This window comes from Musca autumnalis, unplaced genomic scaffold (assembly GCF_047663935.1).
Source record: "Musca autumnalis isolate F117 unplaced genomic scaffold, ASM4766393v1 scaffold_2, whole genome shotgun sequence".
Taxonomy (NCBI): Eukaryota; Metazoa; Arthropoda; class Insecta; order Diptera; family Muscidae; genus Musca; species Musca autumnalis.
This window is the reverse complement of record NW_027411755.1, coordinates 24,886,604-24,905,638: the sequence shown is the minus strand read 5'-3', so window position 1 is coordinate 24,905,638 and position 19,035 is coordinate 24,886,604. Positions and strand designations below refer to the sequence as shown.

Genomic DNA, 19,035 nt, shown 5'->3' with positions numbered 1-19,035 from the left:
TTTTTCGAGCCTCCACAAAACGTGGATTTTTTAAAAAATATTTGTTGAGGCTACAAGAAAACGTGGATTTTTTAAAAAAATATTTTTTGAGGCTACAACAAAACGTGGATTTTATAAAAAATATTTTTTGAGGCTACAACAAAACGTGGATTTTTTAAAAAAATATTTTTTGAGGCTACAACAAAACGTGGATTTTTTAAAAAATATTTTTTGAGGCTACAGCAAAACGTGGATTTTTTAAAAAATATTTTTTGAGGCTGCAACAAAACGTGGATTTTTTAAAAAATATTTTTTGAGGCTACAACAAAACGTGGATTTTTTAAAAAATATTTTTTGAGGCTACAACAAAACGTGGATTTTTTAAAAAATATTTTTTGAGGCTACAACAAAACGTGGATTTTTTAAAAAATATTTTTTGAGGCTACAACAAAACGTGGATTTTTTAAAAAATATTTTTTGAGGCTACAACAAAACGTGGACTTTTTAAAAATATTTTTTGAGGCTACAACAAAACGTGGATTTTTTAAAAAATATTTTTTGAGGCTACAACAAAACGTGGATTTTTTAAAAAATATTTTTTGAGGCTACAACAAAACGTGGATTTTTTAAAAAATATTTTTTGAGGCTACAACAAAACGTGGATTTTTTAAAAAATATTTTTTGAGGCTACAAAAAACGTGGATTTTTTAAAAAATATTTTTTGAGGCTACAACAAAACGTGGATTTTTTAAAAAATATTTTTTGAGGCTACAACAAAACGTGGATTTTTTAAAAAATATTTTTTGAGGCTACAACAAAACGTGGATTTTTTAAAAAATATTTTTTGAGGCTACAACAAAACGTGGATTTTTTAAAAAATATTTTTTGAGGCTACAACAAAACGTGGATTTTTTAAAAAATATTTTTTGAGGCTACAACAAAACGTGGATTTTTTAAAAAATATTTTTTGAGGCTACAACAAAACGTGGATTTTTTAAAAAATATTTTTTGAGGCTCCAACAAAACGTGGATTTTTTAAAAAATATTTTTTGAGGCTCCAACAAAACGTGGATTTTTTTAAAAATATTTTTTGAGGCTCCAACAAAACGTGGATTTTTTAAAAAATATTTTTTGAGGCTCCAACAAAACGTGGATTTTTTAAAAAATATTTTTTCGAGCCTCCAACAAAACGTGGATTTTTTAAAAAAATATTTTTTCGAGCCTCCAACAAAACGTGGATTTTTTAAAAAATATTTTTTGAGGCTCCAACAAAACGTGGATTTTTTAAAAAATATTTTTTCGAGCCTCCAACAAAACGTGGATTTTTTAAAAAAATATTTTTGGAGCCTCCAACAAAACGTGGATTTTTTAAAAAACATTTTTTGAGGCTACAAGAAAACGTGGATTTTTTAAAAAAATATTTTTTGAGGCTACAACAAAACGTGGATTTTATAAAAAATATTTTTTGAGGCTACAACAAAACGTGGATTTTTTAAAAAATATTTTTTGAGGCTACAACAAAACGTGGATTTTTTAAAAAATATTTTTTGAGGCTACAGCAAAACGTGGATTTTTTAAAAAATATTTTTTGAGGCTGCAACAAAACGTGGATTTTTTAAAAAATATTTTTTGAGGCTACAACAAAACGTGGATTTTTTAAAAAATATTTTTTGAGGCTACAACAAAACGTGGATTTTTTAAAAAATATTTTTTGAGGCTACAACAAAACGTGGATTTTTTAAAAAATATTTTTTGAGGCTACAACAAAACGTGGATTTTTTAAAAAATATTTTTAGAGGCTACAACAAAACGTGGACTTTTTAAAAAATATTTTTTGAGGCTACAACAAAACGTGGATTTTTTAAAAAATATTTTTTGAGGCTACAACAAAACGTGGATTTTTTAAAAAATATTTTTTGAGGCTACAACAAAACGTGGATTTTTTAAAAAATATTTTTTGAGGCTCCAACAAAACGTGGATTTTTTAAAAAATATTTTTTGAGGCTACAACAAAACGTGGATTTTTTAAAAAATATTTTTTGAGGCTACAACAAAACGTGGATTTTTTAAAAAATATTTTTTGAGGCTACAACAAAACGTGGATTTTTTAAAAAATATTTTTTGAGGCTACAACAAAACGTGGATTTTTTAAAAAATATTTTTTGAGGCTACAACAAAACGTGGATTTTTTAAAAAATATTTTTTCGAGCCTCCAACAAAACTTGGATATTTTAAAAAATATTTTTTGAGTCTCCAACAAAACGTGGATTTTTTAAAAAATATTTTTTGAGGCTCCAACAAAACGTGGATTTTTTAAAAAATATTTTTTGAGGCTCCAACAAAACGTGGATTTTTTAAAAAATATTTTTCGAGGCTCCAACAAAACGTGGATTTTTTAACAAATATTTTTTGAGACTACAACAAAACGTGAATATTTTAAAATTTTTTTTTGAGGCTACAACAAAACGTGGATTTTTTAAAAAATATTTTTTGAGGTTACAACAAAACGTGGATTTTTTAAAAAATATTTTTTGGAGGCTACAACAAAACGTGGATTTTTTAAAAAATATTTTATGAGGCTACAACAAAACGTGGATTTTTTAAATAATATTTTTTGAGGCTCCAACAAAACGTGGATTTTTTAAAAAATATTTTTTGAGGCTCCAACAAAACGTGGATTTTTTAAAAAATATTTTTTTGAGGCTCCAACAAAACGTGGATTTTTTAAAAAATATGTTTTCGAGCCCCCAACTAAACTTGGATTTTTTAAAAAAATATTTTTTGAGCTTCCAACAACACGTGGATTTTTTAAAAAAATATTTTTTGAGCCTCCAACAAAACGTGGATTTTTTAAAAAATATTTTTTGAGGCTCCAACAAAACGTGGATTGTTTAAAAAATATTTTTTGGAGCCTCCAACAAAACGTGGTTTTTTTAAAAATATTTTTTAAGACTACAATAAAATGTGGATTTTTTAAAAAATATTTTTTGAGGCTAGAACAAAACGTGGATTTTTTAAAAAATATTTTTTGAGGCTCCAACAAAACGTAGATTTTTAAAAAATATTTTTTCAGGCTACAACAAAACGTGGATTTGGAAAAAAAACATTTTTTGAGGCTACAACAAACATTGGATTTTTTAAAAAATATTTTGTGAGGCTACAACAAAACGTGGATTTTTCAAAAATATCTTTTGAGGCTCCAATAAAACGTGGATTTTTAAAAAAATATTTTTTGAGGCTCCCAAAACGTGGATTTTTTAAAAAATATTTTTTGAGGCTCCAACAAAACGTGGATTTTTTAAAAAATATTTTTTGAGGCTCCCAAAACGTGGATTTTTTAAAAAATATTTTTTGAGGCTCCAACAAAACGTGGATTTTTTAAAAAATATTTTTTGAGGCTCCAACAAAATGTGGATTTTTTAAAAAATATTTTTGAGGCTCCAACAAAATGTGGATTTTTTAAAAAATATTTTTTGAGGCTCCAACAAAACGTGGATTTTTTAAAAAATATTTTTTGAGGCTCCAACAAAACGTGGATTTTTTAAAAAATATTTTTTGAGGCTTCAACAAAACGTGGATTTTTTAAAAAATATTTTTTTAAACCTCCAACAAAACGTGAATTTTTTAAAAAATATTTTTTGAGGCTCCAACAAAACGTGGATTTTTTTAAAAAATATTTTTTGAGCCTCCAACAAAACGTGGATTTTTAACAAAATATTTTTTGAGTCTCCAACAAAACGTCAATTTTTTAAAAAATATTTTTTGAGGCTAAAACTAAACGTGGATTTTTTAAAAATATTTTTTCGAGCCTCCAACAAATTATGGATTTTTTTAAAAATATTTTTTCGAGCCTCCAATATATTATGGGTTTTTTTAAATGTTTTTTTCGAGCCTCCAATATATTATGGGTTTTTTTTTAAACGTGAATTTTTTAAAAAATATATTTCCAGCTTCCAACACTACGTGGATTTTTTAAAAAATATGTTTTGAGCCTCCAACAAAACTTGAAATTTTTAAAAAATATTTTTCGAGCCTCCAACATAACGTGAATTTTTTTAAAAAAAATTTTTGAGCCTCCAACGAAACCTGGATATTTAAAAAAAATATGTTTTGAGCCTCCAACAAAACGTGAATTTTTTAAAAAATATTTTTTGAGGCCCTAAAAATTTTTGGATTTTTTTCAAGAATATTTTTTCGAGCCTACAACAAAATATGGATTTTTTAAAAAAATATTTTTTTGAGCCTCCAACAAAGTGTGGCTTTTATAGAATACTTTTAAGATAAAATAATTTTTTAGGAAAAAAATTGAAAATTTATTATAAAAAAGCAAAGGAAATGAGTTGTACATAAATGTTTCGTTAATATTTCCAATTACTGCCATAAATATTGCGTTTGTTTCTTTCAGTTACAGCAGGTGTCAACTCCGACCATTGCCAATAGTTATAGGCCTCATCGTAAGCCTTGTCATTACTTTTCACTTGCTGCACCGTATGAACCGGTGACACAATTAATGGTTTCCTTGCCGGTGTGGCCCATTTCGATTTCCCCCAATTGAGGCTACGCTGCACATGATTCCCCTGCTCTGTGGGTATTACAGCTATGACCGTTGGTTGTTTTGTAGCGTTGCGTAGCTTTTGTTCATCAATGTCGAGACTGCTTGGTGTTACCAGGACTCGAACATTTTCCATTACATCTGGATTATAAGTTTTTGGTATTAGAGGATGAAAAGGATCATCACCATAGACGGACTTATAGCGTTCCGAGTTGATGAGAGTTATAATTTGATAGAGGGCCACCAAGGTGGCCCAATTATAGCCAAGGTATACTGTGAAATGGAAGGAGAAATATTAGAGGATTTTTCTCATTTGATTGATGGGAACTTACATATCACAAAACCACCACCCAGTGTGGCAGTAATCAGAATACCCAAATTTAGTTTATTTTTGCAAACGGTCATCAGCAGAATGTGAAAGGCGAGACAGTAAAGCACGCGGACAAATTCGAATATGGCCAAGGGAATGAGATAATATTTTTTGATCTGAAAGATAAAAGCAAAATTTTATTTTGGATTAAACAAAAACATATTTTGGGCAACCAACAAAACGTCGATTTAAAAAAATCGAGCCTCCGACAAAACGTGGATTTGTTAAAAAATATTTTTGGAGCCTCCAACAAAACATGGTTTTTTTGAAAAATATTTTTTGGTGATTCACACAAAACGTGGATTTATTAAAAAATATTTTTCGGGCCTCCAACAAAACTTTGATTGTTTAAAAAATATTTTTTCGAGCCTCCAACATAACGTCGATTCTTTAAAAAATATTTTTTCTGGCCTCCAACAAAACGTGGATTTTTAAAAAAAAATATTTTTTCGAGCCTCCAACAAAACGTGGATTTTTTAAAAAATATTTTTGGAGCCTCCAACAAAACGTGGATTTTTTAAAAAATATTTTTGGAGCCTCCAACAAAACGTGGATTTTTTAAAAAATATTTTTGGAGCCTCCAACAAAACGTGGATTTTTTAAAAAATATTTTTGGAGCCTCCAACAAAACGTGGATTTTTTAAAAAATATTTTTGGAGCCTCCAACAAAACGTGGATTTTTTAAAAAATATTTTTGGAGCCTCCAACAAAACGTGGATTTTTTAAAAAATATTTTTGGAGCCTCCAGCAAAACGTGGATTTTTTAAAAAATATTTTTGGAGCCTCCAACAAAACGTGGATTTTTTAAAAAATATTTTTTGAGGCTCCAACAAAACGTGGATTTTTTAAAAAATATTTTTGGAGCCTCCAACAAAACGTGGATTTTTTAAAAAATATTTTTTGAGGCTCCAACAAAACGTGGATTTTTTAAAAAATATTTTTTGAGGCTCCAACAAAACGTGGATTGTTTAAAAAATATTTTTTGGAGCCTCCAACAAAACGTGGATTTTTTAAAAATATTTTTTAAGACTACAATAAAATGTGGATTTTTTAAAAAATATTTTTTGAGGCTAGAACAAAACGTGGATTTTTTAAAAAATATTTTTTGAGGCTCCAACAAAACGTAGATTTTTAAAAAATATTTTTTCAGGCTACAACAAAACGTGGATTTGGAAAAAAAACATTTTTTGAGGCTACAACAAAACGTGGATTTTTTAAAAAATATTTTTGGAGCCTCCAACAAAACGTGGATTTTTTAAAAAATATTTTTGGAGCCTCCAACAAAACGTGGATTTTTTAAAAAATATTTTTGGAGCCTCCAACAAAACGTGGATTTTTTAAAAAATATTTTTGGAGCCTCCAACAAAACGTGGATTTTTTTAAAAAATATTTTTGGAGCCTCCAACAAAACGTGGATTTTTTAAAAAATATTTTTGGAGCCTCCAACAAAACGTGGATTTTTTAAAAAATATTTTTGGAGCCTCCAACAAAACGTGGATTTTTTAAAAAATATTTTTGGAGCCTCCAACAAAACGTGGATTTTTTAAAAAATATTTTTGGAGCCTCCAACAAAACGTGGATTTTTTAAAAAATATTTTTGGAGCCTCCAACAAAACGTGGATTTTTTAAAAAATATTTTTGGAGCCTCCAACAAAACGTGGATTTTTTAAAAAATATTTTTGGAGCCTCCAACAAAACGTGGATTTTTTAAAAAATATTTTTGGAGCCTCCAACAAAACGTGGATTTTTTAAAAAATATTTTTGGAGCCTCCAACAAAACGTGGATTTTTTAAAAAATATTTTTGGAGCCTCCAACAAAACGTGGATTTTTTTAAAAAATATTTTTGGAGCCTCCAACAAAACGTGGATTTTTTAAAAAATATTTTTGGAGCCTCCAACAAAACGTGGATTTTTTAAAAAATATTTTTGGAGCCTCCAACAAAACGTGGATTTTTTAAAAAATATTTTTGGAGCCTCCAACAAAACGTGGATTTTTTAAAAAATATTTTTGGAGCCTCCAACAAAACGTGGATTTTTTAAAAAATATTTTTGGAGCCTCCAACAAAACGTGGATTTTTTAAAAAATATTTTTGGAGCCTCCAACAAAACGTGGATTTTTTAAAAAATATTTTTGGAGCCTCCAACAAAACGTGGATTTTTTAAAAAATATTTTTGGAGCCTCCAACAAAACGTGGATTTTTTAAAAAATATTTTTGGAGCCTCCAACAAAACGTGGATTTTTTAAAAAATATTTTTGGAGCCTCCAACAAAACGTGGATTTTTTAAAAAATATTTTTGGAGCCTCCAACAAAACGTGGATTTTTTAAAAAATATTTTTGGAGCCTCCAACAAAACGTGGATTTTTTAAAAAATATTTTTGGAGCCTCCAACAAAACGTGGATTTTTCAAAAAATATTTTTGGAGCCTCCAACAAAACGTGGATTTTTTAAAAAATATTTTTTAGGGCAACAAACAAAACGTGGATTTTTGAAAAATATTTTTTAGGGCAACAAACAAAACGTGGATTTTTTAAAAAATTTTTTTTAGAGCAACAAACGAAACGTGGATTTTTTAAAAAATATTTTTAGGGCAACAAACAAAACGTGGATTTTTGAAAAATATTTTTTAGGGCAACAAACAAAACGTGGATTTTTTAAAAAATTTTTTTTAGAGCAACAAACAAAACGTGGATTTTTTAAAAAATATTTTTAGAGCAACAAACAAAACGTGGATTTTTTAAAAAATATTTTTAGTGCAACAAACAAAACGTGGATTTTTTAAAAAATATTTTTAGGGCAACAAACAAAACGTGAATTTTTTAAAAAATATTTTTAGGGCAACAAACAAAACGTGGATTTTTTAAAAAATATTTTTAAGGCTCCAACAAAACGGGGATTTTTTAAAAAATATTTTTAAGGCTGCAACAAAACGTGGATTTTTTAAAAAATATTTTTTGGGGCTCGAACAAAACGTGGATTTTTTAAAAAATATTTTTTGGAGCCTCCAACAAAACGTGGATTTTTTAAAAATATTTTTTAGGGCAACCAACAAAACGTGGATTTTTTAAAAAATATTTTTTTAGGGCAACCAACAAAACGTGGATTTTTTAAAAAAATATTTTTTAGGGCAACCAGCAAAACTTGGATTTTTTTAAAAATATTTTTTAGGGCAACCAACAAAACGTGGATTTTTTTAAAAATATTTTTTAGGGCAACCAACAAAACGTGGATTTTTTAAAAATATTTTTAGGGCAACCAACAAAACGTGGATTTTTTAAAAATATTTTTTAGGGCAATCAACAAAACGTGGATTTTTTAAAAATATTTTTTAGGGCAATCAACAAAACGTGGATTTTTTAAAAAATATTTTTAGGGCAACTAACAAAACGTAGGTATTTTAAATATTTTCACATTACGCCACTTGTTGCGTACTACGACGCTTTGTTTATCAGTTATCTTTTATACCGCACATTTTTGTAGAAAAAAATACGTAATAATTCCTCATAATTGTTTACAATCATCAACACAATTGTTGACACAATTGTTCAACACTTATTAATTATATATCTAAAATACATTACTATTATATTTTTATTTATAAACATAGAAGTGCTCTTGAAAGCTGTTACCGTTACTTCTGCGGAAATTAGCAAAGTAATCAAGTAATGACATTAACCCAATAAGGCACCGGAGTGAGGGAAGTTTTTCACATGTGATTGGAGATATAAGTGAAAAGGGGAGGATTAACGGATGGGTTAGTGAAATATAGTTTCATCTCATGGTCTAAATGTTTCGTGGGTACTTAAAGGATTAATAAGTTTTGCTAATTTTTTTTAATTCTCTCTAAGTTCCCCACACTTGAAAGTCTTATCATGAGTGCTTGGTTTAACACGATGTGTTTTGTCTGTTTAAATGCCATGGTTGTATTAATTAATTAAAAAATTGTGTTGATGTTTTTTGAATTTATGGAAATATTATATCTCCAGTCCAGATAAACTTGTGATGTTTAGCTTTGTTTTCAAATTTAAAAACAGCTATTCATGTAATCATATGACATAAAATTATAATAGAAATTCTTATGGCTCTTAAATTACCTTCCATGCACCATAAAATGCTGACACGCTGCTTATCATATGACCAAATAAGTACAAATGGAATAGTATCAATAATTTTTCGGAATCTGAAAGGGAAAAGTTAAATGTTAATTTTTTTTTGAAGATGTCTAAGGCTTCCTTTGCTAGTTTCAAATATCCTTCAACCAGTGTCTCTTGAAATTCACTTACCCTCATCCACCATTTTTGTCAATTTCTTGACAACAAAATGATGTCGAAAATGTTCATCTTCATTGAAAATTTTTAAAATTGGATTAAGAATATCGAGGCCGAAAATGATTAAAGCCAATCCAATTAATGAACAAGAAACCTGGAATGAGAAAGCAAATTAGATTCGGAATGATATTTTAATAATATTTTAACTTAAATGATTTTTAAATGCCACACTTTTTATACCCTGCACCATAGTATGGAGGGTATATTAAGTTTGTCATTCCGTTTGTAACACATCGAACTAATCATTTGCGACCCTATAAAGTGTATATATTCTTGATCAGGATAAAATTCTAAGACTATCTAGCCATGTCCGTCTGTCCGTCTGTTGTAATCACTCTAGCGTCCGCAATAATTGAGATAGAGTGCTGAAATTTTGCACCCGAGGGTCTTTTTTCCATAGGCAGGTCAAGTTCGAAGATGGGCTATATCGGTCCACTATTTGGTATAGCCCCCATATAACGGTACCTCCGGATTTGAGGTATTTTGACGTTCTTCGTCACATTTGCAGACCGAATTAGCTATAATTTGGCACTTATGGTTCCTAGTGATCAACAAACTTATATCCTAAAGGATATGGGCATAGGTATATGTTTTGGTATAGCCCCCATATAACGGTACCTCCCGATTTTCGGTATTTTGAGAATTTTAGCCACAATTTGTAACCGAACTATCTGCAATTTGACATTTGAGGTTCTCAGTGGTCATGAAACATCTCCACGAAACATCGTCAACATAGGTCCATATTTTGGTATAGCCCCCATATATCGGTACCTCCCGATTTTCGGTATTTTGAGAATTTTAGCTACAATTTTTAACCGAACTAGCTGTAATTTGACATTTGAGGTTCTCAGTGGTCATGAAACATCTCCGCCAAACATCGTCAACATAGGTCCATGTTTTGGTATGGCCCCCTTATAACCGTACCTCCCGATTTTCGGTATTTTGAGCATTTTAGTTAAAATTTTTATCCAAACTACCTGTAATTTAACATTTGAGGTTCTCAGTGGTCATGAAACATCTGCACCAAACATCGTCAACATAGGTCCATGTTTTGTTATAGCCCCCATATGACGGTACCTCCCGATTTTTAGTATTTTGAGAATTTTAGCCACAATTTGTAACCGAACTGATTTGAGGTATTTTGACGTTCTTCGCCACATTTGCAGACCGAATTAGCTATAATTTGGCACTTAGGGTTCCTAGTGATCAGCAAACTTATATCCTAAAGGATATGGGCATAGGTCCATGTTTTGGTATAGCCCCCATATAACGGTACCTCCCGATTTTCGGTATTTTGAGAATTATAGCCACAATTTGTAACCGAACTATCTGCAATTTGCCATTTAAGGTTCTCAGTGGTCATGAAATATCTCCACCAAGCATCGTCAACATAGGTCCATGTTTTGGTATAGCCCCCATATAACGGTACCTCCCGATTTTCGGTGTTTTGAGAATTTTAGCCACAATTTGTAACCGAACTATCTGCAATTTGACATTTGAGGTTCTCAGTGGTCATGAAACATCTCCACGAAACATCGTCAACATAGGTCCATATTTTGGTATAGCCCCCATATATCGGTACCTCCCGATTTTCGGTATTTTGAGAATTTTAGCTACAATTTTTAACCGAACTAGCTGTAATTTGACATTTGAGGTTCTCAGTGGTCATGAAACATCTCCGCCAAACATCGTCAACATAGGTCCATGTTTTGGTATGGCCCCCTTATAACCGTACCTCCCGATTTTCGGTATTTTGAGCATTTTAGTTAAAATTTTTATCCAAACTACCTGTAATTTAACATTTGAGGTTCTCAGTGGTCATGAAACATCTCTACCAAACATCGTCAACATAGGTCCATGTTTTGGTATAGCCCCCATATAACGGTACCTCCCGATTTTCAGTATTTTGAGAATTTTAGCCACAATTTGTAACCGAACTATCTGCAATTTGACATTTGAGGTTCTCAGTGGGCATGAAACATCTTCACCAAACATCGTCAACATAGGTCAATGTTTTGGTATGGCCCCCTTATTACCGTACCTCCCGATTTTCGGTATTTTTAGCATTTTAGTTACAATATTTAACCGAACTAGCTGTAATTTGCCACTTGAGGTTCGCAGTGGTCATGAAACATCTCCACCAAACATCGTCAACATAGGTCCATGTTTTGGTATAGCCTCCATATAACGGTACCTCCCGATTTTCGGTATTTTGAGAATTTTAGCTGCAGTTTTTAACCGAAATAGCTGTAATTTCACATTTGAAGTTCTCAGTGGTCATAAAACATCTCCAACGAAACATCGTCAACATAGGTCCATGTTTTGGTATGGCCCCCTTATAACCGTACCTTCCGATTTTCGGTATTTTGAGAATTTTAGCTACAATTTTTAACCGAACTAGCTGTAATTTGCCATTTGAGGTTCTCAATGGTCATGAAACATCTTCACCAAACATCGTCAACATAGGTCCATGTTTTGGTATAGCCCCCATATAACGGTATCTCCCGATTTTCGGTATTTTAAGAATTTTAGCTGCAATTTTTAACCGAACTAGCTGTAATGATCGGTATTTTGAGAATTTTAGCTACACTTTTGTCTATTCAAAAATAATCGTCAATATAGGTCCGTGCCCAAGTCTGGGGCACGGAAAATTCCTCTTCGGGAAGAAAGGCCTTGGTGAGTATATTATGAACCCCGAAGGACAGATCCGCCGTGAGTCGAACTTCCGCGTTATGGCGTGATGAAATTTTTGTTAGAGACCCTGTGGGCCATCAGGAATTAGCGTTATATCTTTGTTCACTGTTGCTTAAGTGCTCTACAAAAACAACAAACAAAGATATAATGCTAATTCATGATGGCTTACAGGGTCTCTTGCAAAAACTTCATCACGCCATAACGCGGAAGTTCGACTCACGGCGCATCTGTCCATCGGGGTTTTTAATATACACACACCAAGGGCTTTCATCTCCAAAAGGAATTATCTCTGCCCCAACATTTGTGTTCACAGTGTAACGTGGATTTTTTAAAAATTATTTTTCCACAACGTGGATTTTTTAAACATTATTTTTCCATAACGTGGATTTTTTAAACATTTTTCCATAACGTGGATTTTTTAAACATTTTTCCATAATGTGGACTTTTTAAAAATTATTTTTTCATAACGTGAATTTTTTAAAAATTATTTTTCCATAGCGTGGATTTTTTTAAGAATTATTTTTCCATAACGGGGACTTTTTAACAATTATTTTTCCACAACGTGGATTTTCTAAAAATTATTTTTTCAAAACATTTTTTAAATTAAATTTTTTCAAAATGATTCCTTCATAACCTGGATTTTGTAAATAATATTTTTTCATAAAGTCGATTTTTTTAAATGTGTTTTAATGTGGAGTTTTTAAAAATTTTTTGTTCAAAATGTTGATTTTTTAAAAATTATTTTTTCAAACGTGCATTTTATAATAAACAATTTTTAAAAACGTGCATTTTTGAAAAATCATTTTTCCAAAACGTGGATTTTTTTTAAATTGTTTTTTCCAAAAATTATTTTTTCCAAACGTCGATATTTTAGAAATAAAAAGTATTTTTTCCAAACGTGGATATTTTAAAAATAACAAGTAAGAACGGCGTTAAGTTCGACCGGGCCGAACTTGTCATACCCTCCACCATATGTTGTATTGAAGTAAAATGGGATAATTAGTTTCCTTTGGTGTATGAAGAAGACTTAATACTAAATTTCAGCAATTTCGGTAAAACAATGTGAGGGGCTATTCCAAAACGTCGATCTATACCGACAAATTTCTGACGGAAAGTTTTTAGGCTCAAAGAAGACTAAATACCAAATTTCCTATATTTCGGTAAGAGAATGTGACTAAAACTTAAAAAATACCGAAAATCAAGAAGTACGCTTCTATCCCCATAGAAGAGACTTACATTGGAAAATACCGAAAATCGGGAGGTACCGTTCTATGGGGGCTATATGAAGGTGTGGACCGATACCGACAAAAATCTGGGGGAAAGTTTTATACCCCCAAAGAAGACTACGTATCAAATTTCAGCCATTTCGGTGTGATAATGAAGCTAAAACCTTCAAAATACCGAAAATCGCGAGGTACCGTTCTATGGGGGCTATATGAAGGTGTGGATCGATACCGACAAAATTCTGGGGGAAAGTTTTATACCTCTAAAGAAGACTACGTACCAAATTTCAGCCATTTTGGTAGGATAATGAAGCTAAAACCTTCAAAATACCGAAAATCGGGAGGTACCGTTCTATGGGGGCTATATGAAGGTGTGGATCGATACCGACAAAATTCTGGGGGAAAGTTTTATACCTCTAAAGAAGACTACGTACCAAATTTCAGCCATTTTGGTGGGATAATGAAGCTAAAACCTTAAAAATACCGAAAACCGGGAGGTACCGTTCTATGGGGGCTATATCAAAACGTGGACCGATATATCCCATTTTCAATACCAACCATCCTGCAAGTAATAAAAACTTCTGTACCAAATTTTTACTCTCTATCTTTAAAATTGCGAGCTGTATCTTGATTTCAACAGACAGACAGACGGACGGACGGACGGACGGACGGACGGACAGACGGACATGGTCAAATCGACATAGAATTTTATGCTGATCAATAATATATATACTTTATAGGGTCTCCGACGAATATTTCGATGTGTTACAAACGGAATGACAAATTTAATTATACCCTCCATATGGTGGAGGGTATAAAAATAATTTTTCAATAATTCACGATTATTATTTAATTAAACAATTTTTTTCAAGGGATGTTTTTTGTACCTGTTATAATGTTTTGTAACCCGGGCTAAAACATTTTGTGGATCTTTTAAAAATTAGTATTCTATAACGTGGATTTTTTTAAATTATTTTCATTAACTAATTTAAAAAATAATTATGTAATTAAAAATAATTTTTGAAAAATAATTAATTAATTAAAAATCATTTTTAGAAAATTATTAATTAATTAAAAAATAATTTTTAAAAATTAATTCAATAAATAAATTTTTAAAAAATAAATTTAAAATTTAAAAATATCCAATTAATTAAAAAATATTTTTTAAGAAATATTTAACTGATTAAAAAATAATTTTACAATAATCCACGATTATTAATTAGTTAAACAATTTTTGCAAGCCATGTTTTTTGTACCTGTTATAAGCTTTTGTACCCCTGGCTAAAAATTAAAAAAAAGTCTAAAATCCGGAAGTACCGTTCTATGGAGGCTATAAAAAGACCTATACCGACAAATTTGGTGGAATGAAGATTAAATATCAAATTTCACCCATATCGGTGGGATATTGCGACCACACCCTTCAAAATACCGAAAATCGGGAGGTACCGTTCTGTGGAGGATATTTGTAGATGTGGGCCTATACTGACAAATTTCTGGTGGAAAGTTTTATACCAACGTAGGCTAAATACCACATTTCAGCCATTTCAGTGGTATGTTGAGGCCACAACTTTCAAAATACCGAAAATCGGGAGGTGCCGTTCTATGGGGGCTATATGAAGACGGACAGAAGGACATGCTATTTCGTCTTAGAATTGTATGCTGATGAAGAATATATACTTTGTTGGGTCTCCAACAAATAGTTTGAAGTGTTACAAATCCGCCGTATTCGGCTCAATCCCTAACCCACAAAGGATAAACAATTTTTGCTAAATTGGTGCGCATAATTTATGGGGAAAACATTTTTTTTTGGTTAGCATATATTCGATTTGTCCATAGTTGGAAGTTTCAATTCACACAGGCTGAGAGTATATCTTTGTCGACAAAGCCGACTGATACATATTTCAAACGGTTGTGGAGTGGCTTCTGTGTCATAGAACTTTTTCTCTTTAAAATGCAATTTGTTTACAGTGGTGGATTTGTTTCCACTCTATCTGTATGGCTTGCATGATGAAACGCTTAGTGCATCTTTTGGAAGTTATGAGTTTTGGTTCTGAACGTTAACACGCCGTGACACCACTATTTTCATGTTTTTCAAGGACTTTGATTTTTTTAATTTTTTTCAAGGTTTACATTATTCAAAAATTCTTCCAAACCCTGCTTTTTCTAATTATTATTTCAAAACGTAAATTTCTTAATTTTTGAAAACTTGATTTTTTTAGATTATTTTTTTTCAAATATATTTTTTCTAACTGTGGATTTCTAAACACAATTTTTACAAAATGTCGATATTTTTCAAAATATTCTTTCAAAATATTGATTTTTGTTCAAGTCTGGAGTTTGATTTTTTTAAACTTAACTATTTTAAAACGTGGATATTCTAAAAATTATTTTTTCAAAACGTGTATTTTTAAAAACGATTTCTCCATAACTTGGATTTTGTAAATAATATTTTTCATAACGTCGGAAATTTTTTATTTTTTCCATAACGTGGATTTTATTTTAATTAATTTTTTATAACGTGAAGTTTATAAAAACAATTTTTTTTCAAAATGTAAATTTTTTAAAAAGTAATTTTTCAAAACGTGGATTTTTTAAAATTTATTTTTTCTAATCGTAGATTTTTTTAAATTATTTTTTTCAAACGAAAGTTTTTTAAAAACGTAAAATTTTTAAAACGAGAATTTTTAAAAACCACTTTTTCAAAACGAGGATTTTCAAAAATTTTTTATATAAGGGAATTTTTTAAAAATTTTTAAACGAATGTTTTTTAAAAATGTTCATAACGTGGATTCTTTAAATAAATTTTTAAAAAGTTGAATAAGTTAATTTTGTTAACCTTGATTTTTTTAATTTTTTCATGTCAATTTTTGAAAAAAAAAAAATATTTTTTAAGTTTAATTTTTAAATTACTTTATCAAAATGTGTATTTTTTTTTTAAAAATTGTGTGTTTTAATTATATCTTCATTACGGGGTTTTATAAAAATAATTTTTTATAATGTTGATTTTTTAACGAATTTTTAAATTATTTTGTTCGTAACGTATTTTTTTTTTAAACTTGTTTAAAAAATATTTTTTTAAACCGTGAATTCTATTTGTTTCTTTCAAAACGTATATTTTTATAAAAAAATATTTTTTAAAAATGATATTTTTAGATATTTTTCCATAACATGGATTTTTAATTAATTTTTTTTATAACGCGAAGTTTTTAAAAATAAATTTTTCAAAACGTGGCTTTTTTAAAAATTATTTTTTTAAAAGGTGGATGTTTTAACAATTATTTTTTCCAAACGCTAATTTTGTAAAAAATTACTTTGTTTTTCAAACGTGGATTTTGTAAAAATTATTTTTTTCCAACTGTGGATTTTTTAACAATTATTTTTTCCAAACTTGTTTTTTTTTATTGGAATTTTTTATTGGAAAAATTAGGTTTTTCCAAACGTGGGTTTTTTTTAAAAAATTAGATTTTTCCAAACGTGGATATTTCAAAAAATTAGTTTTTTTCCAAACGTGTATATTTTAATTAGCTTTTTCCAAACTTAGATTTTTTTTAAATTAGATTTTTCCAAATGTGGATATTTTAAAAAATTAGTTTTTTTCCAAACGTGTATATTTTAATTAGCTTTTTCCAAACTTGGATTTATTTAAAGATTATTTTTGCAAAAAAATAAACTTTTTTTAAATACGACAATTGTGTAAAAACAACTGTTTCAAAACGAGGATTTTTTGAAATTTTTTTAACGAGGATTTTTTTCAATATTCCAATACTTGGATTATATATCGTTGGATTTTTATAACGTTGATTTTTTTGAAATTTAATTTTTATACTCTTTTTAATTATTTTGTATATTTTTATAAAAATGTTTTTTTTTTCAAAATGATTTTTGTAGATATTTTTCCATAAGATGGATTTTATATTAATTATTTTTTTTAATGTGAATTTTTTAATTTTTTTTTTTTAAAGTTGGATTTTTTAAAATTTTTTTTTTCCAAACGCGGATTTTGTAGAAATTATTTTTTTCAAACGTGGATTTTGTAAAAACATTTTTTCCAAACGTGGTTTTTTTAAAATTTTTTTCCAAATGTGGATTTTTTAAAATATTTTTTCCAAACGTGGATTTTTAAAATTTGTTTTCCAAACGTGGATTTTTTAAAAATTTTTTTCCAAACGTGGATTTTTTACAATTTTTTTTCCAAACGTGGATTTTATATTTAAAAAAATATTTATATTAAAAATTAGTTTTTCCGTACGTAGATTCTTTAAAAATTATTTTTGCAGAAAACAACGTTATTTAAAAAAAAATTGTTTCAAAACGAGGATTTTTTAAAAATTTTTAAACGAGGATTTTTTAAAATTTCCGGGCTGAAGATTTTTTAAAGCAATTTTTTATAGCGTTGATTTTTTTTTTAAATTTAATTTGTATACGTTTTTTAATTATTTTTACAAAAAGTGGATTTTTTAAAAATTATTTCTTTTAATTCATTACGGGGTTTTTATAAAAAATATTTTTAAATAACCTTATTGTTTTAATATTTTGTTAACAGATTTTTAAATTATTTTTTAATTATTTTGTTTATATCGTAAATTGGTTAAAACTTTTTTCAAAACGTTTTTAAAGAATATTTGTTCAAAACGTAGATTATTATAAAAAACATTTTTTTCTAATTTTTTTTGGAACAGTTTTTTTTAAATTCATTTTTCATAACGCGAATTTCTTATTTTATTATTTTAGAGAAATTTAGTTTTAATTTTTATCCCGACCATTTGAAAACTTTAATGTAATGATCTGGTCATAAGTCATGTGTAATTTTTTGTCGGTAAATGGACGCAGATAAAAGAACTGTTGCTGGATTGAATTTGTTCAACTTTGTGATGTTTTTCCGATTCCAATATACTTATTGTTAGGCAGTAATATCGAACTAGTAATTAAACGTCAAACTTCAACTTCTTTGAAAACAGTTTGGATATTTCAGTTTTAGATTTAAGGAAAGTGACCCTTAAAGTATTTGTAGGTGCCGTCAACTGTGTAGCGAATAAGGCACTTGAAAGGTAAGTAGGTAAGTTTCTGATCCGACGCCCAATCCCAGCGTAAATAATTCTGATGGCTGAAAGGCACATGTTGGGTCCCTACTTTTAGTGGGTGTAAATAATCATCCCAGCTGACATCACGCTGAAGTCAAATGAAAGAGGAACCAATACAAACTTTGGACTTTGTCATGTTAAAACTATCCTAATGGGAACCATTGATGACCAATACAGCGTACGCGGGTCTATCCACAGTGTTAGTGTTACTCATTCACGGGTCAATATTTTGTATTAAAACGGCAATTAAATTGACACTGACACCCTTAAATTTATGAATGTGTATGACACTTAACTTTAATGAAGCTAATTAGTTTGCAAAACTTACAAAGGCCAATGTTGAAGCAACCAAAGCACCCAAACGCACCGAACAATAAAATAAATATGTTTCCATCCATAGCATGTTTTATAGATTTTTTAGAAATGGTTCTTCAGAATTTCAAATAGAATTTTAATGCTACATTTTTCCAAAATTTATTAGAGATTTTTTTATTTTTCTCCGTTTCACTTTGTTTTCTTTTCTTTTTTACTTCATTTAAATAGGAATGTCAGCGTTAGACTAAATATTTATTTTCTCTTTCACTGGAATCAATATTGGAAATAATTACTCTTTATGTGTAGAAACAATGTCTGAATGGCAATGACATTTCAAAATTGTTATGGTCACACAGATAATGATCTCTGGTTGGCATTTAGGGAGGTTTTCTTTTTGTTTCTTTTTAACGCAAAACATGAAAATCCTTTTTAGTTACTCTCCAAGCTTTTTGTGATACACAAGCCGCATACCTATGTATATATTATGATTGATA

The 19,035-nt window shown here is 29.2% G+C and overlaps 1 protein-coding gene across 1 annotated transcript; it reads right to left on the bottom strand.

The window, feature by feature from the left end:
- Positions 1–4,268: 4,268 nt before the first annotated feature.
- On the bottom strand, positions 4,269–18,787 carry LOC141393796 (uncharacterized). Its single transcript, XM_073967290.1, has 5 exons — positions 18,555–18,787; positions 9,184–9,322; positions 8,995–9,080; positions 4,864–5,017; positions 4,269–4,804 (listed from the first exon to the last, which is right to left on the bottom strand). The coding sequence occupies exons 1-5, from the start codon at positions 18,627–18,629 to the stop codon at positions 4,338–4,340; spliced, it is 921 nt and encodes a 306-aa protein (XP_073823391.1). The 5' UTR covers positions 18,630–18,787; the 3' UTR covers positions 4,269–4,337.
- Between the last annotated feature and the right edge of the window lie 248 nt (positions 18,788–19,035).

What these genes read in the sequence shown, in the direction of transcription:
- LOC141393796 (XM_073967290.1), bottom strand. Translation starts at nt 18,629, where the DNA reads ATGCTATGGATGGAAACATATTTATTTTATTGTTCGGTGCGTTTGGGT. An exon ending in TTGCTTCAACATTGGCCTTT is followed by an intron (nt 9,323 to 18,554) that starts GTAAGTTTTGCA and finishes TTCTCATTCCAG; the next exon opens with GTTTCTTGTTCATTAATTGG. An exon ending in CATTTTATGGTGCATGGAAG is followed by an intron (nt 5,018 to 8,994) that starts GTAATTTAAGAG and finishes TTTATCTTTCAG; the next exon opens with ATCAAAAAATATTATCTCAT.